Genomic DNA, 21449 nt, shown 5'->3' with positions numbered 1-21449 from the left:
CGGGAAAACCAATTCACGTTTAGGCGTTTAGCTACACCTTTTTGATTTTTCCAAATAAACACTAGTACGTAGTATAATTTTACTCTTTTGGCATAACTAGTTTTTGCATAAAAACTAATGGTATTAATAGAGTAAAGTTACATAAGATAACGTTGCTAACAGAATAAGATTAGAATATTTAATCAAGAGAAAAAACAACGCAGATATCAAATTAAAAATTGAGGAAAATTATATTACTCCTCCCTTATTATGAGATTTTTTAACTAAATTACACGATTTAAAAAACAGTTAAAATTAATTAAAAACAATTAATATCCAGCAAATGCAGTTTTTTTTACAAATATACCTCTATACATAAATGAATAAATGTGATAGAGTAATAGTAAAATAAATAAAGAAAGAAAATGTGTTAAATATATTAAATTAGAGATAAAATGGGTAATACTGCAATAAATGTTTAGACAAACTTAAAGAGGATCTTATAAAAAGGGATAAACTCATTCAAAAAATTGAATCTTATAATAAGAGACGGAGGAAGTAGGTATCTACGAAACAATTTTTCTTATCCCTTTTCCCTATATATTTTTAACACTCACAATTTATTGTGTTTATATAATTCAAACATATAGCCAAATTATTGAAATTCAATCAGTCGTTTGTTAAATTCAATAATTAATAGGGCAATTTATTTGCTGGTAAAAAATGGCAAACTTATTTGAAATCTCAGGATCTTAAATGCGTTCTATCCGCGAAGGTAAAAGAGATGAGATTACAAATAACAGATAAATATTATTGACGTGTGAAAAAATATAGAGAAACGGTGATGAAAATAATCAATTAACTATCTCTTTTTAAACCTTGAAAGAATAATCAACTCGAAACGCAAGCAGATTTGAAAAGTTAATTCCAAAAGTTAAAATTCTGGATCAAATAATTTTTTTGAATGAATAGGTGCTGCTATAAAAGGAAAATCGGTTCATGGCAAGGGAAAAAATTTTAGTAAAAGAACGGAGTGGTAAAATTGAACGCAAAAAATGGTCATCGGTAGTGTCAAATAATGATAATGATGACAGGAGTTTAGCAAAAATTGCATACCTCAAATTTCATGTAATGAAGCATGATTCCATCCTTAGGTGCTTATGGAAGATGTGAGCTGTGAGATAATTAGATCAAGAGCTGTTTTGTTCGAAACATTTGCAACGTGTAAAGTAAATATATTAAAAAAAAAAGTTTGTCACGATTTACATAAAAATATTTTTTAAAATGATTTTACTCGATGCCAAATATCTCATAACAATCACAGTCAAGGATCATGTCTAATGCAGTCAAGATCTTGACGTGGGCGCACGCATAAACGTGTTGTTTTCTGAGGATGAGATGAACATCAGGATGAGGGCCCCGTTTGGGATGATTGAATCTAATATTTTAAATTTATTTATTTATTTTTTCTGGTCATTCAGAGGGAATTAAAACTTTCTTGGTCAACAACAGAGAACTACTGTTGAAAACACGTGCGGGGAGGTTCAAAGTCATTAAAGGAAACAACTGAATGAACTTCTTCTTTTTTTTTTAAAATCAGCAGAAATGAATGAACTTTTTGATGATGACCGTGGTGGAAAATTATAAAAAGTGATTAAAACTGAAGTAATCTAGGGGAGTGTTTGGATAGAAACCAAACTATGGTTTCAGAAGTGCTTTTACGGATTACGAAGTAAATATGTGGAGGATGTTACCTCGTTTTGCGGAAAAGTGCTTCTGAAACCACGGTTTTGGAGCACCCAAATAGGCCTTAGATGATTGATCTTTGGCCAAAAAAGATGATTGATCCAACTGTCCCACAAAAAAAAAAAAAGATTTGAGGTGGCCCATATACTTATGAATTCAGGAAAGGCCCGTTAGAGGCAGCGGGGAAGTCGTGTTTTACAGGCCAGGGTAACGGTGATTAATCCAGGATATGAGCTGGCCCTTGCTGGCAAAAACACAAAAGATATGAGCTGGGCCTTATAATTATGAGTTCAGGAAAGGCCCGTTAACTGCAGCCGGAAAGCCCTGTTTAACAGGCCAGGGTAATGATGATTGATCCAAGATATGAGCTGGCCCTTGCTGGCAAAAACAACGGAAATTAAAGCTGGCCCATGTAATTATGAAATATGAATTCAGGACAGGCCTGTTGGAGGGGCATGGGAAGTGCCCCCTCCTTCCTCGCCTCACCTCACTAGCTCTCATTGTCATCTCCATTCTCCAATCCCGCCATCTGCTTCTTTCTCCGAATCTCATCTTTGGAGTCTGATTGAAGCTCCGTCGACCTTTCTCGCTCTTGAAGACTCCAACTTTCGCCGTTGTGAGTTGTGACTTGCCTAATCTCTGACCTCGATTTCAGTTCTCACGTTCCCGTTCTCCGTCTAAGGCGAGGTGTGAGGCAAGCGAAGCTGGGTCTACATAATCTTGCTGTCTCGCCGTCTCAATCTCAGTCTCTGCGTTTGTATGCTTAATCTCGCCGTGGTCGCGTCACAGTCTCGGCCTCAGCTAAGGTATGGTCTAAAATTCATTAAAGGTGTAGCACACGCTGCTGCTGAGTGCTGAATTTGTTTCGTTGAACTCTGGGTTTCTACCCATAGTCTTTGCCTCTACTGTCAAAATAAACGGGACTTGCTGCGGATTCGGCATCATTTTCATTCCTTTTTGTTTCATTAATTTATGACTTGAAGGTCTCTTACTGATCATATTTGAATTATCGTGGTGATTATTATTTGATGCATAACTTTTATCTTTGATTAAACGTCAAGTAGTTTTATGATTAAGCATTTTCTTTTCAAAAGGCAATGCACCATGAACCCGCGGGGCTAACTTTTTGTGACTGTTGGCAGCACCTCTGTCTGTGTTTGTAATTTGCAATTTTATTGTTTCATTTTCATCTTTTTTTAAAAAAAATGTGAAAAATATTTTTCTTTTTTGCGGCCGGTATCTGCGAGGGCCTATTATATATCAACAACAACGATATATCGAGTTTACTGTGCTTGTTCCCCATCACAGCCCAGAAGCCGGCGCACAGCAGCGCCCCGCCATTGGACCTATCAATTCCTTCGGGTTTCAGTTTTTTGCTATTGTTGCTGCTGAATTTTCCTGAAATTTCGTTGGGAGTGGCTTTGAGGAAGAGTCGGGAGAAGAAGATGGGTGCACCTAAGAAAAGCGGCGTTAAGATTTCGGAGGACGCCGAGGAATTGGCTCGCGTCCCTTTGCAAGCAATTCTTTTGGCTGATAGTTTTACTACCAAGTTCAGACCTATCACCCTTGAACGTCCAAAAGTACTTTCTTCTCTTAATTGGACTTCAAGATTGTCGCTGAAGTGTTTGTAATCTTACTCGATAGTTTGTTCTTTTTCTTCATAGGTTCTATTACCACTTGTAAATGTTCCCATGATAAATTACACGTTGTCGTGGCTTGAATCTGCTGGCGTTGAAGAGGTTTTTGTTTTCTGTTGCGCTCATTCGAAGCAAGTGACTTCCTATTTGAAGAAATCTGAGTGGCTCTCCCAACCAAATTTTACCGTCTCAATGATAGAGTCGCATCATTCCGTTAGTGCTGGAGATGCTTTGCGCCTAATATACGAGCGCAATGTGGTATGCCTTCTCTTTACATCCTTTCCTGCTTTCTCATTGGCACCACTCAATAGTGTTTCCGCATGCGCTGTTTTGTATATCATTCGGAGGATAAGCAGAAGTTCAGAAACTTATGATTGATCGTTGACGTATTCTTTATTAGGGCCCAGAGTTGAGACCTAGTTTAATAGAGTAACATTTTTTCACATGTTTTGATGTTTTCAAGATACATGGAGATTTTGTCCTGATCAGTGGAGATACCGTAAGCAACATGTCACTTACTCAGGCTCTTCAAGAGCACAAGGAAAGAAGAAAGAAAGATAACGATGCAATAATGACCATGGTCATTAAGCGATCAAAACCTCATCCAGCCACTCATCAATCTCGGCTTGGGACTGATGAACTTTTTATGGCCATTGATCCCGCTACCAAGCAACTTTTGTATTATGAGGATAAGGCAGACTATTCCAAAGGGATTCTACATCTCGATAAATCCTTGCTTCTTGATAATCCTTCCATCTCTCTGCACCATGACAAGCAGGTTCAAGCGTTACTTCAGTATATTTATGGTTTATTTTGAGATTTATTAAAAGAGCTATTAAATTTCTGACACTAATCCCAAAAAAACCATTTTAAGGTACTGCTTTTTAACTAATAATTGTTCCTGCGATCAATAATATCTTCTCTGCAGGATTGTTACATTGACATCTGCTCACCGGAGGTTCTTAGCCTATTTACAGACAATTTTGACTATCAACATTTACGGCGACATTTTGTTAAGGGGTTGCTTGTTGATGATGTATTTTCTCATCCTTATTCTAGCTTAGGTCATTTTATTTTATGTTACTCTAATTTTGATTATTTGTATTTCCTGTTCCTAACTCCTTGGGTTTGCATGCCTACTTATCTCTATGAAGTTCTTACTTTAATTGAAGAAATGGGCTATGTTGCTATAATCACATATGCAGCTTCAATAGTTCTTTCGAGGCTTCTATTGATATTAATGGTATCTGTATTTTTGAATGGTTTGATGAGCATTATGTACAGATCTTTTGTGCCTGGAAAGCTTCAGTTCCTTGGTCTGGGGCTCGCTGGATAAGTCTACAGAACTTTACATATGTATAAGAAAAGGTTGATAACATGTGTTGGTTGTAAAAGTTGTCTGAACTGAAAGGGGAGGGATGGAGATATAGATCTGCCTCACACATATGAAATATATTAATCTTTCGGAACATTGATTATCTTCGTTTTTTTATTTTAAATTTAAACCTTTATCATGTATTTAAATCATATTGTACTGGATTTCCCTGAATTTCTTGATGTTGGCATGAAAAAAGCATCTGAATTGGTTATCATCCTGTTGGTCATCCATCACATTTGTCATGCTAGCTGGCCTTTGCATATTTGTGTATTTTCTTCTTTGGCCCATATGCTCTTGGTTTTGCATTCTATAGCACATTCCTTCTAAGATAACTGTGTCTATCTTTCAGATTATGGGATATAAGATATTTACTCATGAAATTCACTCAAGCTATGCTGCTAGAATTGATAATTTCCGCAGCTATGACACTGTCAGCAAGGATATCATTCATAGATGGACATATCCATTGGTGCCAGATGTGAAGTTTTTTGGCAATGCTGCAACAAAACTTGAACGACAGGGAATGTATCGTGCATCAGGTAAAAGGATGAGAGTTTCTGTGGTCATGATAATACGTCATTAGTATTGATATCTCCCCCAAGCATTAGCCACGTTAGTCTTTTTAGCTCCAGATCAGAAGCTGAATTCATTTGACCACCTAAGATAACGCGTACTTCCAAATCATATGTAGTCAACTTGAACAATGTGTGGTTAATTTTACTAGGGTTAACATGGATTCATATTCGATTGAGCAAAATAGATTTAGAAACACTCAGAGCTGTATCAACACAGCATGGGGTATTGGTGGTGTTTAGGTGTGATAAAGATTGTTGGCTCGTAGCTTGTGATTTTTACTTCAACTTTCCTTATTATATTAATTCGCTGCACTTATTTTCTCAAATAATAACCTTTTGATTTGCTGATTTCTTTTTTCCCTTTCCAGAAATATCACAATCACATTCAGCAGTTGTTGGCCCATTTACAGTCATAGGATTTGGCACCAAAATTGGGGATAACACCAAAATTTCGAATTCAGTTATTGGAGAAGGATGTACAATTGGCTCAAATGTTCAGATAGAGGGATCCTATATATGGGACAATGTCACCATTGAAGATGGTTGTGAACTTAGGCATGCCATTGCATGTGATGGGGTGACTATCAGGTCAGGAGCTGTTCTGGAACCTGGTGTGGTTTTATCTTTCAAGGTTTGCATCTTTGAACCATCTATACCAAGTTTGAGGGGCAGGGGGAAGAGAGATTTGGTGGTGGCTTTTGCCTGAGTATGAGTGTATAACCAAAGCCCTTAATTTTTTAGTATGATTATGTGCTTTATTTTTATATTTGCTATGCATTACATATATTAAAGTTCAGTAATAATTGCATTTATCCAGGTCCATTAACTTGTTAAAGAATTCTAAAATTCAATTTCCTATTTATTTATTACTTCATCTAGCGATTCCTATAAATGATTATGGAGGATTCGTCTTTTGTCATGTCAATTATACAACTGTTGATGGTTTCAGGAATTTTATACTTCCAGGTTGTAATCGGGCCAGAGTTTGTTGTTCCTCCATACTCAAAAGTATCTTTATTTCAGCAGCCAATTGAGGAAGACAGTGATGAAGAGCTGGAATATGCTGACAGTACTGGTGGTATTGTTAACTTTTCATGAAACTTCTGACTTCCCAGTGTGGTTCTTTATCTTTTTAGTTTCTAATCCTATCGTAATTGCGTGACATGAAATCTGTAATTGAGAAACCAGTGTGAAGTAATAATTTTGTCTCTCATTTTAAATAACTAGCATGCCAAGGTAGTATTAGACTTATTGCTGAAAATCTACATTGATAAGATAGTAGTTTGAAACATGTGATGTTAGGCATTCAAATTCATGTTAGTGGCTGTGATGAGCACCAGGTGCTCTCTGCAGAAAACGATGCTGTTATGAATTTCAGCAAATGGGGAATAACATATTAAAAAATGGGAGAAGATTTGGAAAAGATGAGAATAATGGGGAATAACAAACGGCCAGGATTTGATTTTACTTGAATGGGTTCAGATAGCACCGTGATCTGGAAAACGACGCTGTTTTAGTGACAAGCACTTTGTGCCCACTCTCGCTGAGCATGGAATATGAGCGAGGAAGATTGAAATATTTTCTTGATTCTTATTGATCAATATTGGGTACAATAGATACACCAAGCAGCGCACCAATAAAATCCTACCTCTGATTATTTACTCATTTGTGAGGAGAAGGATAAAGGAAATAAATAAAATCACATTAATGCTAATTAATCTGGAGATTTCCACTGAACTGAATCTTCTTTAGCCTTAGATGTATATTTTAGAGATCTAAATTTGAATGCAATTTCATTTGATGTCTATTCTTTGTAAAGCACGGGCATCGTTGCAGTAGTGACTTTTCAAGAAACATTGATTTCTATATTCCTTGTGGGCCTGAACAATTCAGCTTTTTTAGGGATTAGCTAGATTAACTTCTCTAGGTCAATCGTTTTCATCTCAAAGTTCTTGACAAATCTTGATCATATTACTCTCTCTATTTTCTAATTGCGTTTTTACTTCAGCATTAGTTATTTGTATGCAGCAATGAATAGCTTAGTGGATAAGTATGGTGCAGAGGCTGCATCGCAAGCATTGGAGACACAATCCCCTTCTGCATCGGAGGTTGGTTCCTAGAGATTTTTTGATATACTGCACCCATCAATTGTGTTAAGTATGACTTGACTTTTTGACAGGTCGTGAAGATTTAGCTCAGATGCATGCAGTTATCTTAAAGTGTTATTAGAATATTTGACAAATTAGGTCTAAGGATTTGCTTGAGAATTAATTTTCTTGTCTTAATATGTATTTTCAGCACATTAGTGCCTAATGCTTTCCTACTAACAAATTTTGTCCATTCTTTCCACTTCTGCAAATCAGCACCATCTGCAATTTATGACCACTAAATCCCGCAGCTATATAGTTGAAATTTTAGGTTTTGTTACAAAAGATTTGGATCTAATGTTTTCTTATCGTCATGCTCTTTTGCTGACCAGTTAGGTGTGGGTGGGGCTGGTCATGTTTGGTCAAAATGTGATGGAGGCCACGAAGAAGAGTGGAGGCATTCAGTGGCTCCTATTCCTGCAGATAAAATTTCTGAGGCAGTGGAAATTTTGGAAGGTGATCTGGATTTGGCTCATGATGGCAGTATTCTTCCACCTTCTGGAGAGCTGAAACCAGATTCTAATGAATCAGATATTGATGATATTGAATATTCCAGAGATGATTCATACTTTGAGAAAGAGGTGAGATTTGAACTATTAACATGTGCTTATAATTCAATCATTTTGCAGATAGCCCATTTTAAGTAATTTGTTGGAGCTGCAGGTCGAAGCAACTTTTCTCAGGGCTGTGCACGAGAACATAAAAGAAGACCATGTTATTTTGGAAGTAAACTCCCTCAAGTATGTTTTACACGTACACACACATATATTCTTCTTGAACCATAGGTTGTGCGTGTTTATATTCCTCTTGAACCACATGTAAAACCGAAGTAGTCCGGAAAGTTGTGCATGAATGTTAAACAAAGGAGCAAGTCTAGTAGTTTTGCATTCCCCGTAAAGAAAGATGGGAAAGTGTGCATATATACCATGCAACCAGACTGGTTTAATTCTCCAAATCTGTAAAATATATGCGTGACTGTTGGGACCTTGGTTCTCAACATATGCTTGGATTTTATCTAGTTTTATGATGTTTTGCTATGTAGTTCAGTTTGCATTATTGCTGTTAGCTTTCTTTGCATTGCAGGTTGTCATACAATAAGTTAGCCGCTGATTGTGCTGGAGCTATTTTCCATGCCATGATGAAATACGCTTTGGAGATCCCCCATAGTTCAGCTGGTGAGTGTTATCTATTGCTATTCCTTTTTTATAAATATTTTCCAATTAATTTTATAAGCCATCACTTTCTTGATGAATAATTTGTTTAGATTTATAATTGCAATTGTACTTAGAAGACATGCGACCTTATCTTGTTCTAGAATCTGAATAACATTATCTGCATAGTTATAAGGAATCCCAGAATATGCTAAGCTATTCTGGGCCTCTGCGGTTTACAGCCTTGCTTTTTAATTGCAAGGTTCGGGAGCCAGCTTCCAAAAAAAAAAAAAAAGCAGGGCCAATAATTGTTAGCATTGTTTTGGTATTGAGTTCTGCATTTGGAAACATGGAAGAATAAGCTGATGTGTTTCTCTCCAGTCCCATGAGCGATACTCTTGATTTTTGCCTTGTTTTCTTTATTAGGTGCAATGACTGGACGGTGACTCAATTGATAGTATTTTAGTAGCTGATATTGCTTTTATTGACATTTGCAGGAGAATAGTCATGTGCTATAAAGTCCATAATTAAATATTTGTTGTTTTTATTTTCTGTGTCCAGGTAACTTGGTTCAGAACGTTGACAGTATAATAACGACATGGAGAAAACTTCTAACGTCCTACCTTGCTGACATTGATGAGCAGGTTTGTGTCTGCTGGCCGCCACCACAGTCCCCCTTTCAAAAAGTTCTTCTAAGCTGCATTGAAGAGTTTGCAGTTTTCACTTCTGTTTTCATTATTGTTACAATGCCAATTGCGCCTCATGAAACAGACTTTTTCGTTGATGGTTATAACTCATGATTAAAGACCTTCCAATATGGCTATAATATAAGCAACATGAACATCCTTCTTTTTAGAGCTTTCTAAAGCACATCTCTTGGCACCGGTTCATAAGTTTTCTCTAGGTGAATAAAAATCATGTATTAGCCTTTTCTTTTGTTTTGGTACTTCTCTGTCAACCTTTTTAAGATATGGATAGCCTCCGTTGTTTGGTATGATACAGTTATGCGTCAGATGCCCTCATGGTCTGTCATTGACTCATTCGTTATTTTCACTTCAGATTGAAGTGATACTGAAGTTTGAAGAAATGTGCCTGGAATCTGCTAAAGAGTATGCTCCATTGTTCACAAAGGTATGGTTATCCTCCTTAAGTTTGGATTTGTATTTGTGTCTCTGTTTGCATGCACCTCGGAGAAGATGGTTCTCTGAACTTTGGTAACGACGTGTATATTCTTTTAATTTACTTTGGTTTCATGAATTGTAATTTATAAAGGCTGTTACTGAAAAAAGCCGTTTGATATAAAAATTTTGCACCGCCATCCTTTCTAAATCTGTTGCGTTAATAATATGCTGAGATGGGTTTTAACACATGAGGAAAGGTTACTGGAATTTCAAATTTTTCTTCTTGGGCGTTTGTCTAGCTCTTTCGTTGGCAATGAACCAACCCGAGATTCTGGGTTTGAGAACGTTCTTGATGCTAGCTTCTTGTCCTGCTTACATTCAATATAGTTGTAGTTAACTGTTCGATGTGCTCTCACCATATGTTCCTATTTTTGTTCCCCCCTATTATGACATCTTATTTTTAAATAATTCTTTATACAGATTTTGAGTATTATGTATGACAAAGATATCATACGAGAAGATGCCGTTTTAAGTTGGGAAGACGAGAAGAGAGAGGCAGATGAGACGGATAAAGTTTTCGTTAAGCAGGCCCAGACTTTTATTCAAGTTAGTATCATTATTACTTTAGCCGCGCATGTTCACAACCTGTGGTTAGCTTTACTTTTTTTCTGAAAAAAATGCAATATCTGTTCTTTTTGGTCCAGTGGTTACGAGAGGCTCCTGAAGAAGACGATGATGAAGAATAGAAAACCATATGGCGAAGTCTTGTTTGGGCATGGCTCTTGGACGTTGTAACATTTTAGAACATTGAACTTTTGTCAGACATCCCTGGCCCTAGAGGTGAATTTGTGCTTTCATCCACCCTGGCAATGAAATTAGTAGATACGCTGAAATCTAAATGTCACACCAGTCATAGCATAGGTTCTCAAATTTATACGTTTATGATTTCTTAATTTTATCCACTGCGGTAGTGCTTGTGCGAAATTTTTTACGCCAACGGTCTCAGCCGGTCACATGGCCTTGAATGTAGATTGAATATAATTTTTAAATCTCAAAATAAGTATCCTACTGCGATGAACACACGTGTTGCCTTGTTTCATGGAGGTAAGAAAGGGATTTAAAACTTGGCACGTATTGTAAATTGTGATAGAAATTAGGTTAGAATGATAAATGGCTTGCAGAGAACTGTTGATGAATTGAACTCGAAGGCCTGTCTGGTTCGCTGGAATTTGGCTATAGGAAACGGAAATAGAAGCTGAAATCCCTTTTTTCCGTTGTATGGTTTAAGCTCTTAGGAAATGAATTTCCATGAAAAATCAGGAAATTGGGTTCCCACCTCCCCTAGTGGGAATTCCATATTTTCCCATGAAAATAATTTTGCCAGCCAAAACAATAATGCCCTCTATCATTTTTCAAATTTTCAAGATCACTCGAGAGCTGGGTTCAGCATGGTAACGGCCACTGGATTGACAGCGACTATGATTGGATTGAATGGTCTTGTCCTTCATCCGAGCTCTCTTCCTTCCATCCTTTCTCAGGTGGTTGAGCACCCCAGTGGCGACGGCGACCATGTTTAATGATTCCAATTCATGCTTGGATCCGGGTTGAATGGGTTGCAGTGATGGGAGGCGTTCTTCCACTTGGATCTCTGAACCTTCCTCTCCACGTAACCTTTTTCAATGCTTGATAAAGAACAAAGCTGAGCTCAACCCTGTGACGGCTCCCAATATCTTAAACGCGACAGCTTTCAATATTGTGGGTGGATGGATCTCCTCGTCCTTGTATTCATCCCAGATTTGAATCTCCTCAGATCTGTTGGGTTTTCATCGGTTGTATGCTTAGACGGGGGGTCATTCTCATATCCAATTTCATATTCAAAGGTCATAAATATGAGTAGCTTCTATTTTATGGGGACATTTTGATCTTTTTATATGATTAATTTCCTGATCCACCTTTTAATTCGTATTTACCAAACAAAAGCCATCTCAATGCTTTAGGAAAATTTTCTATCAGCCTGTCTGCAAACATCTTCCTTACAAATGGCGTTGTTAGTCTGTCCGTCTACGCTTAACGCAATTACAAGACTTATAAGGCTGCCATTTGAAGGGGGATTATAAAGTATTATTATGAAGAAATATTACAGTCAACTCACATGGCGGACCAAACTCTTAAGTAGTTGCACAGATAGAATACACAAGTGTTACAAATCATATTCGGATCAGAAGGGCGGTCCGGGGGGTCCAGGCGGAGGACGTCCACCGAACAATGGTCCACAGCAGCTCTCGAAGAGGCAGCAGCAGCACAGAATATAGAAGCTGGCAAATCATATTTGAGTTGAAACATTAGCACCCATCTTTAACTCTCCTAAAATATGTTTTTAATTCGTAAGAAGAAAAATTGCACTCACCAAGAAGAGAAAAGGTTGCAGATGCCATCACAGAGACCCCCGCAGCATCCGGATGGTCCCGGCGGGCCTGGTGGCGGTGGACCCCATGGCGGCGGCATTTCTTCCTTTCAGTTGCTCAGCTTCCCTGTTTCTTGTTTCTCTGTGAACGCAGCCTGCCTGTTCTCATATATACATATATAGACACAAACACACTGTTTGACGTAGCCAGAAAACTTAATCCACAAGAATTCGTGAAGCTTCTTGGACCCCTTTTGACTGGTAAGTGAAGCATCTTTTGACTGGTAAGTGAAACATCTTATCTTATTGACGTTCTGGTATTCTTATCATCATCATCTGCCATTCTTCCAACCTAAAGTTCAACCAATAAACCGCCCAAGAGCACCACTGCCCTATCTATCTGATGCTGTACCAGCTCAGATTCCCTTTTCCCCATTTTCTCCTCTCCTTTTTCAAGTTTATTTAAAGGTCTTTTCTTTTCCTCTTTTTTTTTTTTTGTGGGGCCAGTGAATTCATAAAGCAACTCAATTTTCGGTGAGCTGAGGGTCTTTCATTTCGTGCGCCAATCAGTTGCTCGGAGAATGAAGAAACCAAGCCTCACTTTCAGGTGGTACTTTTCAACGGATATATGATTCTTAATTCTCTTATTTTATATCCGTTGCTGCTTTTTTTTTTTTTACCAGCAATATCCGTTGCTGCTTTGCTACAGCAAATTTGGATAGGACAGATTAAATTTGGATTTACATATAAGTATTTTAGACCATTTTATTTTGTTTTGTTTTTGTAAGAAACATTACATAAAACAAAAATAATGCTTTAATTATAAATTTTCAAAAAAATCAAAAAAAATCAAAAAAAAATGGGAAAATTGCAAAAAAAGACCTTGAAATTGTAAAAACGCAGATAGGGACCTTGACAACTTCACTTTAGGTTTTGACAAGAATAATATGCCCTGAAGTTGTCAAAACCCAAAGTGAAGTTGTCAAGGGTCCCTATCTGCGTTTTTGCAATTCCAAGATCTTTTTTTGCAATTTCCCCAAAAAAAATCGTTTAGCTTCAATATTGACAGACGGTTCGGAAAACAAATAACATCTAAATAAATCTAAATTATTAATCATTAATTTGTTTCTGCCACTTCAGAATAATTCAAAGTGATAAGATGGGATGGTATGTTCGCATGGTTAATAGAGAATCATCGATCACTTATTAATCGGCGGCTTCGATATTTTCCTGAGATGAAGCTATTCATCTCAGAAAAATATAACTTTATTTTTGGGTTAACATAAATTTATTTATATTTAAAAAACATTCATATAATAATGTGAAATTGGTAACCAAAACTTATCGCTAGAACTAAAATTCAAGATTACATAATGAAACCGAGCTGGAATTTGATCTATGGGTTGGAGTCGTTGGTGAAAAATATAAATGTGGAAATGATATACTCCTCCGATCCTTATTATAAGACCCAATTTGACTTTTTATTTGGTCCTAATTATAAGACCCAATCCATTTTGTCTCTTATTTATGCATTTTTTTCCAAGATAATCCTTCTAATAATGATAGTTTTAGCCAATATACTTAATTAGCAAGGATATTTTAGGAATGACAACACTTATTTATTATAAATAACCAACTTAACTTACTTCCTTAATCTCCTCAAATAAGTCAATTGGGTCTTATAATTAGGACCGGAGGAGTATTAGCGAAGATTGGACAGAAACGTGCAGGATCAAACACTGGGGATAAGGTAATGGAGGGGATAGAAGATATCCTCCATGTGCTTTGTCATTATCTTTCAGGATGGTTTTGCAGTGCTGGCTTTCAGATGGAATTTTTTTTTAACATAAAAAAGTTTAGATGAGTTGTTTCTAAATTTAAAGAGCTTTTACAAGGTATTTACAAATTATTCACCAACAAGGTCCCTTGTATTGGCAATGGGATTCAACTCATAATCTTGTAAGTTATGAACTAGTCCTTTACCAATTAGATCAACTCCTGTTAATAACTCAAATGGAATCTTAAAACACACTGAGAATGATTAGGTTATTTTGCACGTACCACTCCGTTGGCTTATACGGATTTTTGAAGGCAAGCACGCTACTAGTGAAGGAATCATGTCCCAAACTCTAGGAATCAATTGGGACAGTCGTCCGCCCTGTGCTTCGGGGACAATGGGAGGTCAAAATGACTCCTACAACTAGGAACCACCAGCTATATGACGGAGGATTTCTTGCCTCCCGTTTGATACAAACCATTGAAAATAAAGAAGAGAGACTAAGGTTGTAATTAAAAAAAATCACTAAAAAATATTTAGCGAGAATAATAGTTTGTTATATAAGATTAGATAAACTCATGAAGATGGGATTGAGAAATATTATTTTTTTCTATGGTATTTCTCAATCTCGCACACATGGGTTTGTTTAATTTCATATAATAAGTAATCTCTCATGGTAAACTTTTTTTTAATAAACTTTTTCAATTCTAATCATAATCCCTACCCCTCATTTTTAATATTTCATGCCAAATGGGACCTCTCTTCCCCGCTTATTTCTTTTGCTTCCCTATGATTGTAATGTAATAATCCTAATCAGTTCCTGGGCTGATTCCATTCTTGTTTATAATAAATAAATAAAAAATAAAACTTGCATTGACTGAACAACTTGCGATTGATGTAAATGTGGATAGATTTTGAATTGCGCCTGGAGGATGGCGTCCTTGAAGCAAGAGTGCAAAACAAATTTTTTTTTTTTTTGGGGTTAATAATGCAGAGGGCAGAAAGCCCTAAAAGACAACTAGCCCGAGTGGCGATTGAACCCCATACAATCATTATTGGAATACAACGTCCTCAGGTGAGACAGATTTAAAGAAATACAAGCGAATCAAACTGTCTAAAGAACATGAAAATCATTACAAACCAAGAGGCACAAAGGGGCAGAGCCCTAATTAATGTTACAGACCGCAGTCCCAGTTTGGGAACTTGGAAAAAAGGGGCTTATGGAGGACCAGGTGGACCGGATGCACCTCCGAAGCAGTCTTCTAGTAACCAGCAGCAGCACAAAAAGCTCAGGCTGTCAACAAATACCATGAAAGCATAAGGATCAGAAGTAGCATTCACAGTGCTAAACAAAATCAAGGAATAACGAATGTCCATGAAAAGAAAAAAAGTGTCTTTTTCTTCTTCATCTGGGTTGTTATTTTCGAAGCATCGATTAAAAGATATCCCACCTTTATTTCAGCTTTTTCTTTGTCTAACAAGTTTTAGGCCAATTGCATCGTCTAGCAATTCAAATGCTATATATCGTGGTGAAAATTGGCAAAAATAGTGGTAAAAAATAAAAAGAGTCAATGGTGGTTTGGAATCTACTTACCAAGCACCGATAGCATCAAAAAGGCCACCGCAAAGCCCCGATTCTTGCTGGGGCGGTCCCCAACCAGGCGGCCCTCCTGGATCCATTACTATTTAATTTATCTCCAAAGGAAGCAAAATCTCTGCAGCTACAAGATGAAGTATGGAACACAAATGTGAGAGATGGTTCCTCCGTTGCTTCTGAATTTATAGAATGCCTAGAGGGTTTTTCCTAGACTTGAAGCATCTATTTCTCTGCGTGATCATACCCTCTTCCCTCACCTGCTCTTCCGGTGCAATCTACCCTTCAAAGCAGTCCTTGCTCGGAAAAAAAAATTTTTGCCCTCCCTCTTCAAGTATGCTCAAATCTTATCCATAGGGAGTAGAGTAAATTCACCGGTCAAAGTTTTGGCGCGCGTTAAAACTCGAGACAAAATTCATACATATACATATTACGACTCAGCTTTCGTTTCTAATTAAGATTCAATGTCGTTCTTTCATGATATGCAAGATTATGATACTGACTTTTGACATTGGCTCCTTACAAGATCTGAAAGCAACCAAATAATTGGACAACAGGGTCAACAATGACAGAGAATAGGTGGCAAACATTGGCTCATCGACCTGCGGCTACCTAGAATATTAATGTCCAATGATTTTATACCGAGCACCAATAGTTCACAAAACAACTCGAATTCGTGAACGCCAGAAACCATTTTTAACTTGAATCATGAAATCCACAGAGCGTAGCGACTGAAGGCAACGGTCATGGCTTGGCAAATCGTCGCTCTTCATTTGAGGAAGCTTAGTTGCCACTCTTCTTTTTTCCCCTATTTTTAATTTCCTTTTTGGTGTGTCACATCTACATTTTTCACTCTCAGGAACCAGGGCAGAACAGCTCGAAAACTTACAATTTTCAACAAATTAGAAAGATTCCAGATATTGACACAAGGGTCTCATAAAAGAACCGAAAATAAAGTCACAATATACATTGTTGAGTAGATTCTTTAATCCTTGGAACAAATTGGGCACAAGAATGTCATATATCCTTCTAGAGAGATCAATACATAAAAAATTATAAAAAGTGAAGGAGATCAAAAAAATTGTCTTTAAAAAAAAAAAAAAAATCCTTGCACTTTAACGAAGCAATGTACTTCACACTCAGGGGCAGCCAGCAAGGCAGGCAGTTAAAAGATGACTTCACAGCAGTTGACCGCCGTGGATGATGTGGCAGAGGCATCGGAATTACTTGAATATATTTTCTCTATATGAATGAATGTAGTAAATAGCTAGGCTTTGATTTTCTTTCCTTTAACCTTATCCTTTGTGCAAACTCTGTGTGATTTTGATAAATCCAACGTATCAGCTGCTGTGTGTTTCTTCTTCTTCTTTGGTGCATCAATGGCAGCAGTATTACCTATGGGACCTGACCAAGCTTGGAATGGTTCCTTTGAATAAGTAAATGAAGTTGAACTGAAAGCGACATCAGGAGGAACAATGTCAGGATCTATATGATTCGAAGCTCCCAAAGGATACCCAAGTTGTCCATCTTGATGTGGCGGAGGAAACTTTTCACTCTTGCTCTTGGCATTCGCGTGGCTGATTAGACGCCTTCTCTGTTATTCAGAAACATAATAAATTATGATTAACAGTATTCATAAGCATGCGGATACATGTTTTCTCTTTTCAAATTTACTTATGAAAGATGGGACTCCCGTACACGCTTAAGATTATTAATCTACTCTCACTTGTACTTCCTAAGACGAAGTAGTGCAAAAAGCTTAACAATCTAATGTTAAAACCCATCATTATTGCTCAGTCAACAATCCTCCATGAGAAACGTCAGTAAAGTAGAGTTGCCAAACCCTAGCATTTTTTCCAATTTAATTTCAGACGCTTTACTTAATTATGCATTCTTGGAGGATATAATATCCTCAGCTTCTGCCTATGAATTGACTACATAATATAAGCATCAAACACATAACCCAGGAAATGAAAAAGTACTTATATGAACAATTGAACATACGTCAATATTAGACTGAAGCTCAGCATTGGCTTCAGGGGCAGGAATAGCTTTAGCACGTTCACGTGTTCGTGGTTTCTTTGCACCATCGATCTGAGCTTTGCTTGCAGCTCTCAATCTGAACATCCATGTCAAAGATTCATTCAAGAGTTGGTCAAAAACAATACAATGACTACATTATAACTAGCAGAGACAGTGACCCCAAGAAATTGGGTGGGTGTGGATGAATGTAAGACAAAGTGAGCACCCCGTTATCCACTCACCAACTCAAGTAGTGCACACAGCCATAAGCTTACAGCATAAGAAAAATGTAGTTAACCATATAAAAAGCAATCAAATTTAAGAGAATGAATACCTCCTTGCTTCATCATCTCGTCGTTTAGCATCCATTTCCTTGCTTGGGGGATATTTTGGAAGACTAGGAGGATCACAAGCAAATGGTTCTGTTGTGAAGAACTGCAAGACAATAGGAAAAACAAGTAAAAAGAAGCAAACTCATCAAGGATAATATTTTAAGCCAGATTCAAGACACTTTACTATTTCATACAATTGTAACGTGCCATCCATACGTGTAAGCACTATATCAACTTTTACACCCAATGAATACACAACAAAACATATTCACTTCAATGGCAATCCAAACACCCACCATGTTAGTACTGGGTAGAATAAGCTAATCCTGTTCAACACGCAATTCATTTTTCACCATAGGCATGGCTTAAAATTTGAAAGGCTGGTACAGAATGAAAATAACTATTCCCTTTGAAACAGCATGATCTGATTATTCTCAACCATCCTGTTTGAACACCTACGTTCATGGTTTGTAAATTACTCTCTTTTATTTTAACTTGTAAATAACTTACTTTAAGATACAAAAAATATAACTTTTTTATAAATTACTCTTTCCTCCTCGAGATGTTTAAATTATGCAATCCATTACTCTAACATAAAAATACACACAAATTCTTTGAGATTAAAATATAACTAAAATACCCTCAAGCATAATATTGATTAGTTATATGAAAAATATAATTTCGTAGAAAAATACTTGTGAATTTAAAAAAATTCATTTTTTTTAAATTGGTCAAATACATATTAATCACCCATTATATTTATATAAATAATAGGCATAAAAGTATTTTGGGCACATATTTTGGTCACAATGGATGTAATGTAATTGTAGCTTATCTTTTGCCAAAAGGTCAGTGCAGCACGCTTTTTTGATTCAAGGGAGGGAAGAGTATTTTTTGAAATAGAGGAAGGGCCTTGCAAATTAGACGCCTCTAGGAGAGAAGAGTAAATTATAAAATTATCCTCTTTTTCCCCCTGATGCACCAACAATTTCAAGTTGAACAAATATTCAAATTTCATTTATATGGAGCTGAAAAACAACATTGGCAAAGCAACACAAATTGAGAATTCCACACTGGGTTTTCATTGACAAGAGGATCAACCCACCTCACTTTTTAACGCATCTGAGGCTGTCTTCCTTTCTGCTGGATCAATAGCAAGAAGAGTATCAATAAGGGGCAGAGCAGACGGTGGAAAATCCTTAAATGTCTCCCTTATGCATCTCTTGTATGGCTCACGAGGTTTAAATAAGGTAGCATGAGGCAACTTTGACTTCTTCCAATACTCATCAGACGGGGAGCCACATAATCTGTATATTTTATGCAGTTGCTCTACCTATTTAAGTATTCAAGAAAGGATATGAAAAATGACCATTAATCCCAAAGAGACACTAAGATAATCAGAAATGTAGTAAACATCAAAATTATTAAGCGATATATTATTTATTAGTCCACATTCGCTAACTAAACAACTGAAGGCAATGAAATTTTTCTACCCGCTTCATCAATAATACCTCCTATTCTTCATTAGCAAATGCTGACTATAAAGAAGTGATAAACATTGCAATTAGCATTTGCTTTCCATCTAATATGACAAAAGGTTTCTGGTTACCTCTGTACGACCAGGCATAATTGGCTTCCTGGCCAATAACTCCCCTAAAATACAACCTGCACTCCAGAGGTCAATACCCACACCATAATCCGTGGCACCAAGAAGCAACTCAGGAGGCCGATACCAAAGTGTAACTACACGACTAGTCATGGGGTGTTTGTGGTTTGGATCAAAGAAAGAAGCCAGTCCAAAATCAGCAATCTTAAGTACTCCACCATCATCAATAAGAAGATTTGATCCTTTAATATCGCGGTGAAGTATGTGCCGTTCATGACAATGCTCAAGTCCAGAAAGTAGTTGATGCATGTAACATTTGACCTGCAACAAGAGCCACACGGTATTATAAAACAGTGAGTGTCACCACTCCAAAAGAATGCACACTGACCGAAATCCATCATCTCAAAATTGCAAGGCAAACCTGATCTAACCTGAGGCTCTGTGAACTTGATTCCTGGGCTTGCAGCAAGTCCAGCCAAATCATGCACCATGTAATCAAATACCAGATACAAACTACATGACATCCTTGATGTAACTAAACCTTCCAACTTTACAACATTGGGATGATCCAATCTTCTGAGAATAAGAATCTCTCTAGCCATGAACTTTACACTCTCAGGCTCTAAATTGTCGAATCGAACCTTCTTAAGAGCGACAATTTTACCCGTTAACATATCTTTAGCCTTGTACACATTGCTATACGTTCCTTGGCCAATCTAGCATGAAAGGAAAACGATTAAGAGAGAGTATGAGAACAGAAATAATTAAAAGCATATGAGGATCACAAATTGAACAGTAATACATACTGAGTTTTGATAATACCATTCTCATATCAATAAAAGGCGAAAACAAGCCTACCTTGTCAATTTTCTCAAATGTGTCAGCCTTTCGGGGAATCCATCCACTAAGCGCTTCACCACAAACAGCCGTAAGCCAGGGCGGCCATCCAGCTGCTACTTGCTCTCCTCGCACATGTTTGGGAGGATTACTTAGCCTTGGATTTGGCTTTGATCTTCTCCTTTCACCCCTTGGCCGTTGGGCCTGGATCCCTTCATCACCACCACCCTTCTCTTCTTTTTGTTTCCCACCGTTCTGAGCCTCTACCACGTTCTGAGAAGAGGTTTCATCTACCTTCCTCCTCGAATCGCTACTCAAATTCTTCTCCTCTTTCACCTCAGAGATTATTCCCGATGACACTTCTCGACTAATCACACACCCCATTTCTTGAATCTAAGCGTCATTTCTTGACATGGTCTATCTTTCGGTTTCTTGCAATTATCAATAAGGGCGCTACAATACGATCAGAAACGCAAGCACAAAAAAGTAGATAAATACTTATTTACTTCATCCTCGAAGATGCATCATGTGATGCGCAGAGTTCGAAATCGGAAAGTAAACTTCCAAGGTTTAAAGATTAATGAGCCACGAAGCAGACCACGAACCGAGGAATTTCAAATTGAGTCAAAGGAAGCAAGATTCAGTAGTTGCGAGAGTGATCTGAATTGATAGGAAGTGAAAACGAAAGATTCTTGGATAAGGAATTGGACGGGTTTAGACAGAAAAAGTTACCCAAAAAACAAAAAAAAGGTTGTGCTGTATCAAAGATGGAAGTCTTACAGTAATAGAAACAGAATATGGGTTAGTCGGGATTGTTGTCGCTAGTACTTGTGAGCTGCGTTTGTTGCTGTCTGGTCCTTGTACTGTTTGGCCTTTTGCCGTCTTTTCTGGGTGTGAGACTAGGGAAGCAGTAGTCACGCAGGGGGAGGATCGGATCTTCCCATTTTCTCATAAAGTCAAAGCCCCAGATCTCTGCTTTTACATGTCATGATCAGATCGCATTCCTATTCGCTAAATTGACGGCCATTTTATTACTTACTGTCTCCAAAGGCACGGGTAATAATATATCCCATGAGTCCATGACTGATTTTCAGAATCTCTATGGCTATTTCCTCCATTAAAAAAAATAGAAGAAAATATTAT

The 21449-nt window shown here is 37.3% G+C and overlaps 2 protein-coding genes and 2 long non-coding RNA genes across 7 annotated transcripts; 1 reads left to right on the top strand and 3 right to left on the bottom strand.

The window, feature by feature from the left end:
• Positions 1-2194: 2194 nt before the first annotated feature.
• On the top strand, positions 2195-10816 carry LOC114737115 (translation initiation factor eIF-2B subunit epsilon). Of its 3 annotated transcripts, none has more exons than XM_028925022.1 (16): positions 2195-2531; positions 3039-3305; positions 3390-3620; positions 3826-4140; positions 4291-4398; positions 5090-5279; positions 5684-5946; positions 6282-6393; positions 7344-7423; positions 7795-8043; positions 8126-8202; positions 8546-8637; positions 9175-9257; positions 9673-9744; positions 10215-10340; positions 10439-10816. In XM_028925022.1, the coding sequence occupies exons 2-16, from the start codon at positions 3171-3173 to the stop codon at positions 10478-10480; spliced, it is 2175 nt and encodes a 724-aa protein (XP_028780855.1). In that variant the 5' UTR covers positions 2195-2531; positions 3039-3170; the 3' UTR covers positions 10481-10816. The 3 variants fall into 3 exon arrangements, with proteins under 3 accessions (XP_028780855.1, XP_028780856.1, XP_028780854.1); XM_028925023.1 differs by having other exon boundaries at positions 3034-3305; positions 7347-7423; XM_028925021.1 differs by having other exon boundaries at positions 3034-3305.
• A 276-nt stretch (positions 10817-11092) lies between these two features.
• LOC114737116 (uncharacterized) lies at positions 11093-12379 on the bottom strand. The gene is made up of 2 exons (XR_003739389.1): positions 12142-12379; positions 11093-12049 (listed from the first exon to the last, which is right to left on the bottom strand). It is a non-coding gene; the product is annotated as an uncharacterized LOC114737116 (long non-coding RNA).
• A 2428-nt stretch (positions 12380-14807) lies between these two features.
• LOC114737121 (uncharacterized) lies at positions 14808-15760 on the bottom strand. The gene is made up of 2 exons (XR_003739390.1): positions 15510-15760; positions 14808-15209 (listed from the first exon to the last, which is right to left on the bottom strand). It is a non-coding gene; the product is annotated as an uncharacterized LOC114737121 (long non-coding RNA).
• A 660-nt stretch (positions 15761-16420) lies between these two features.
• LOC114737120 (probable serine/threonine-protein kinase At1g54610) lies at positions 16421-21243 on the bottom strand. Of its 2 annotated transcripts, none has more exons than XM_028925028.1 (8): positions 21087-21243; positions 20328-20966; positions 19901-20185; positions 19473-19790; positions 18969-19196; positions 17866-17966; positions 17514-17628; positions 16421-17103 (listed from the first exon to the last, which is right to left on the bottom strand). In XM_028925028.1, exons 2-8 carry the CDS (start codon positions 20688-20690, stop codon positions 16777-16779), a joined length of 1737 nt encoding a protein of 578 aa, XP_028780861.1. In that variant the 5' UTR covers positions 20691-20966; positions 21087-21243; the 3' UTR covers positions 16421-16776. The 2 variants fall into 2 exon arrangements, with proteins under 2 accessions (XP_028780861.1, XP_028780862.1); XM_028925029.1 differs by having other exon boundaries at positions 20328-20759.
• Between the last annotated feature and the right edge of the window lie 206 nt (positions 21244-21449).

Source organism: Neltuma alba, unplaced genomic scaffold (assembly GCF_004799145.2).
Source record: "Neltuma alba isolate B1F8T4 unplaced genomic scaffold, ASM479914v2 tig00013410_pilon, whole genome shotgun sequence".
NCBI lineage: Eukaryota > Viridiplantae > Streptophyta > Magnoliopsida > Fabales > Fabaceae > Neltuma > Neltuma alba.
The sequence above is the reverse complement of the archived record's forward strand: the minus strand, read 5'-3'. Positions and strand labels throughout refer to the sequence as shown.